The 3864-nt window shown below is 37.9% G+C and overlaps 1 protein-coding gene across 1 annotated transcript; it reads right to left on the minus strand.

Annotated features, from left to right (window-relative positions):
- Window positions 1-450: 450 nt before the first annotated feature.
- Window positions 451-3431, minus strand: LOC131864836 (ankyrin repeat-containing protein At5g02620-like). Its single transcript, XM_059215304.1, has 3 exons — window positions 2701-3431; window positions 1731-2290; window positions 451-1460 (listed from the first exon to the last, which is right to left on the minus strand). The coding sequence occupies exons 1-3, from the start codon at window positions 3218-3220 to the stop codon at window positions 561-563; spliced, it is 1980 nt and encodes a 659-aa protein (XP_059071287.1). The 5' UTR covers window positions 3221-3431; the 3' UTR covers window positions 451-560.
- Between the last annotated feature and the right edge of the window lie 433 nt (window positions 3432-3864).

Consider the following 3864-nt stretch of genomic DNA (forward strand, 5'->3'; position numbering starts at 1 on the left):
ACTTAGTTGAGCAATCTCCTATTTTATTCGTAAAAGTTCACTTGTGAGATGGAAGCTATTCATGGAATATTTTTCTTCTATCTTTTAGGCTCTCATAAGGAATGCATTTTTAATGATGTACTTGTATGATCATGTCTAGATAAGGTCCCTTACTTTATATGGACCCACCCTCTTTTGTAATGAAGAGAGATTGCATTTCCAAATACAAAGGCAAAATAATCTATCCATTCATCAAGAACCCACAATCTTCAATCAAAAGACTAAACACCCTTATACACTTTATTTGTTTTCAAGAATCATAAATATAATCATTTAAATATAAAAATAATTTACAAAAATATTATTGACAGTAAATCTAACATTCAACTTGAAGCATACACATATCAAATCAGCTCTAAGCACGCAAGTATCTGATTTGAACACAGATGTAGATACTTTGTACACTTCTAATAATATGAAAACATTTAATATTATAAGACATAGTTGAATACGATCAAAGTCATGTAGAAATAAGAAGCTGCAACACTGTATCAGACTTGCAAAAGCAACTTTCCCAAACCTTATTTATCGTTCTCATTGCTATGGTAGTATAGGATAGCAAGCCACTTGGTTTTGGACCGGCGCACCAAGTCCAAAAGCCCCCATCTTTCTAATTTTATCCACACGTATTCCCCCAGACGGTCAGAAAGAAAAGGAAGTAGACCGTTCAGGTGGTTAAACCTAGCCTTCTTCACTGTAAACTTTGCAGCCATGTAGAAAAAAGTGAAATTACCACAGAAGCAGATGATCAAGCACGCCCCAAGAATGAACCAAGCCAGCTCGGGATTCATGTTGGAAAGCATGGCATACACTGCAAGCATGAAGCCATAGGCCGTAAAGGCAAACGTGGCACAAACCAATAGGTTGGTAATACAGAGGAACAATACCTTATTTCCCGTGGTAATAGGTGTACTCATCTGCCACATCAGCACCACTAAGAGCGACAGAAAGAATGCCACACAATCAAAGATGAGAAAAACCTTGAAGGAGGCCAACGGAAGCAGAATCGGCGAACCTAAACTCTTGTCTGAGCCAGTTCCAGGCGCAGGCGCAGGCGAAATTCCCGATCCCTTTGAGTCCCCATTTCCATTCCCATCGTCCGTCACGAAACTGCCCGGAGCAGTGAAAGCTGCCGTAAATGACATTGTCGCTAATAGAACTGCCACCACTAGTTCTGTGTTGCGCCTGTCCTCATATGTTTTGTCCACCATCTCAACAGCAACCTCATGTTTCTCTGCACTCACCTTTGGAGCGCTGTACAAGAATGGCTTGCGATTGGAAGGATAACTGGCCAGAACTGAAATTATCTTGTCAGATTCGTGATAGTGCGTGTTCTCTCTCACGATATCAAAGGCCGTTAAGCCTGCCTTGTTGACAGCAAACTTGTTTATCCCCGCTATACAAAGCAACGACTTCACCATCTGAAAAATGCAAACTCAAATAAGTTCATAAAAATTAAATGATCTATTGGAACTAACTATGCATAAAGATTTCTTCTACGGAAGTTCTTGCCGTGATGATTTTAATTTCTGTCTTCAGTAGAAATACTTTCAGTAATTTGACTCTATATATAGACGAGATTAGATTAAGAATCTACACAAACCCAAAACTTATATAGCTGTACACAGTAATTGGTTGAAAGAACAAACTTCAGCAGTGACAAACAGAGGTTTGTATAAAAAGAGACTTACATTCAAGTCTTTTTTCTTTGCTGCAATATGCAGTGGTGTGTCTCCTTCACTTATCCTCGAAAAAGGAGATTTCATTTCACCCGCATCTGTGTTTCCTCCACTTTTCACGGGCTCATCTTTTGGATCTTTCTTTTCAGCCGGATCTGTCTTTCCTCCACTTCGCAGAGGCTCTTCATGTGGAGGTTTGTCAAGTCCCTTGTTGACCAAGTATGATAAGCCTACCTCTTCGTTCAGGTAATCAACAATTCGCACTTGCCTAACTAGGGCAGCTAAGTGCAGAACGTTCATTCCACAACTATTCCGTATTTCGACAGCGTCTGGCCTCTCATTTATCAACTCTTGTACTGCTTCCAGATGACCCAATTTCGCTGCCACACAGATGGGAGTTTCTTGGCTGTCATTAACCCAATAACACAGTTCGGCCTCAAATTTTATTAACTTCTTTATTATATGCACGTAGTTTCTTTCAACAGCTATATGCAGAGCTGTGTTGCCAAGTTCGTCCTTACGTTGGATTAACTGCTTCGCATCTGATAAATTTAGTATATGATCAACTAGATCTGTAAAAGAAGCATCCAAAATCATTGCCTTAAGTTAGATAAGATGTTCTTCAAGAAGGGCCAAGGGTAAGAGAATGCCTAATTTACCTTTGTTGAAGCGATACAGACCTCAACTAATATAACAACATAAATACAGAATTCAACTAAATACACGAAGAAGTAAAGAAGAACTCATTGGTTATCAACTGTAAACGAACAGAAGCTGAAGTAAAATAGAAACAACATAATCAAACGACTTGAAAAAATAGAAAGAACTGAAACATGATAGACAATCATCCTCGTGTTATTTAAGATAAAGAAAAAATTGGGGACAAAATGATATTTGTCTTGAACCGTTAAATTAGGAGATGCTTAGCAGATACTTTTACAAACTTATAGGCAAAGAAATCCTAAAATCGAAATAAAATAACCTGAATCTCCTCTGTTTACTGCAACAGATAAACAGTTCCTCTTGTGCACCGTACTTTCGAGTAAGCTCGACGGAGATGCGTCAAATATTGCCTTCACTGTCTCTAAATTGCCGCTTTCGTAGGCTTTGAACAAAGCTGTTTCATCAAGCTTATTGCGGAGATCCACACCACTTTCTGGTTGTTGGAGTAGAATCTTCACAACGTTGGAGAAACCTCCCTGCGCAGCCAAGTGTAACGCAGTATCCTTTTCGGCATTGGTAGCATTCACAAGCAGAGGCTTCACTTCGGGATCGGTTTCCTTCAGAAGTTGACGATTGAGTTGCAGGAGCTGTTGAATGAAGTGTAGATTTCCTACACTAGCAGCCAAATGGAGAAGAGTATTTTCCCCTCCAGGTGTAATATTGTTGAGAGCTGCTTTAAGTTGGGAACTCAGTTGTTGATCGATCCTTAAACGCGTTACCGCAGCTTTGAAGGCGTCAGGATCGATCCTTCCGCCGAGTTGTTGACCCTCAGTGGCCATGCTAAATATCTGCCGTTACAGCCTTCAACACCAAGGCACGCTTCTTTGTAATAGGATTGAATAATACTACATTCAGTATTATGCCAGAAACTACATAATAGAATATGTGGTCTCAGTTTTTCCACAAGGGAAACATTAAAAATACAAGTATCCACATCTTACACTTCAGGGTTTCCACAACTTTAGTTGGAATCTCACTTTTTCTTTCGTTGGAACAGATACAACATTTTGACCTTGACTGGGTGCAAATAACCAGTGTTAATTAGCTTTGATTGGGTGCCAAGTAATTACTCTAGTTTGGTGCGAATAATATGACTATGGGGTGTTCTGCTAGAACATTATTTTTTTAATACTTGAAGTGATCCTACACGTCAAAATTACTACAACTTTTTCATAGTTGGAATGTCTATTTTTCTTAGATGAAAGTGTACATTGAAATCAAATACAAATTTTTTTTATCATTTATAATTTAATAATTTATTCTATGTGAAATATGTACACATTTTATTTAATGTTGAGTTTATTTCAGTGGATTAGATAATTATTTAATATAGTTATATTTCAATAAACGATATAACTGTTGTTTAAATTAATTTCTTTCTTTTCATTCTATCATTCTTATTCAATTACATATATTTTCATAC

The sequence above is a fragment of the Cryptomeria japonica genome, unplaced genomic scaffold (genome assembly GCF_030272615.1).
Source record: "Cryptomeria japonica unplaced genomic scaffold, Sugi_1.0 HiC_scaffold_95, whole genome shotgun sequence".
In the NCBI taxonomy this organism is placed as follows: domain Eukaryota; kingdom Viridiplantae; phylum Streptophyta; class Pinopsida; order Cupressales; family Cupressaceae; genus Cryptomeria; species Cryptomeria japonica.

Bases quoted from the DNA above. Each gene is read 5' to 3' on its own strand.
- LOC131864836 (XM_059215304.1), bottom strand. From the start codon at position 3,220: ATGGCCACTGAGGGTCAACAACTCGGCGGAAGGATCGATCCTGACGCC. The intron at 2,291-2,700 runs GTTATTTTATTT...CTTCTTTTACAG, and splicing joins AGTAAACAGAGGAGATTCAG to ATCTAGTTGATCATATACTA. The intron at 1,461-1,730 runs GTAAGTCTCTTT...TGCATTTTTCAG, and splicing joins CAAAGAAAAAAGACTTGAAT to ATGGTGAAGTCGTTGCTTTG.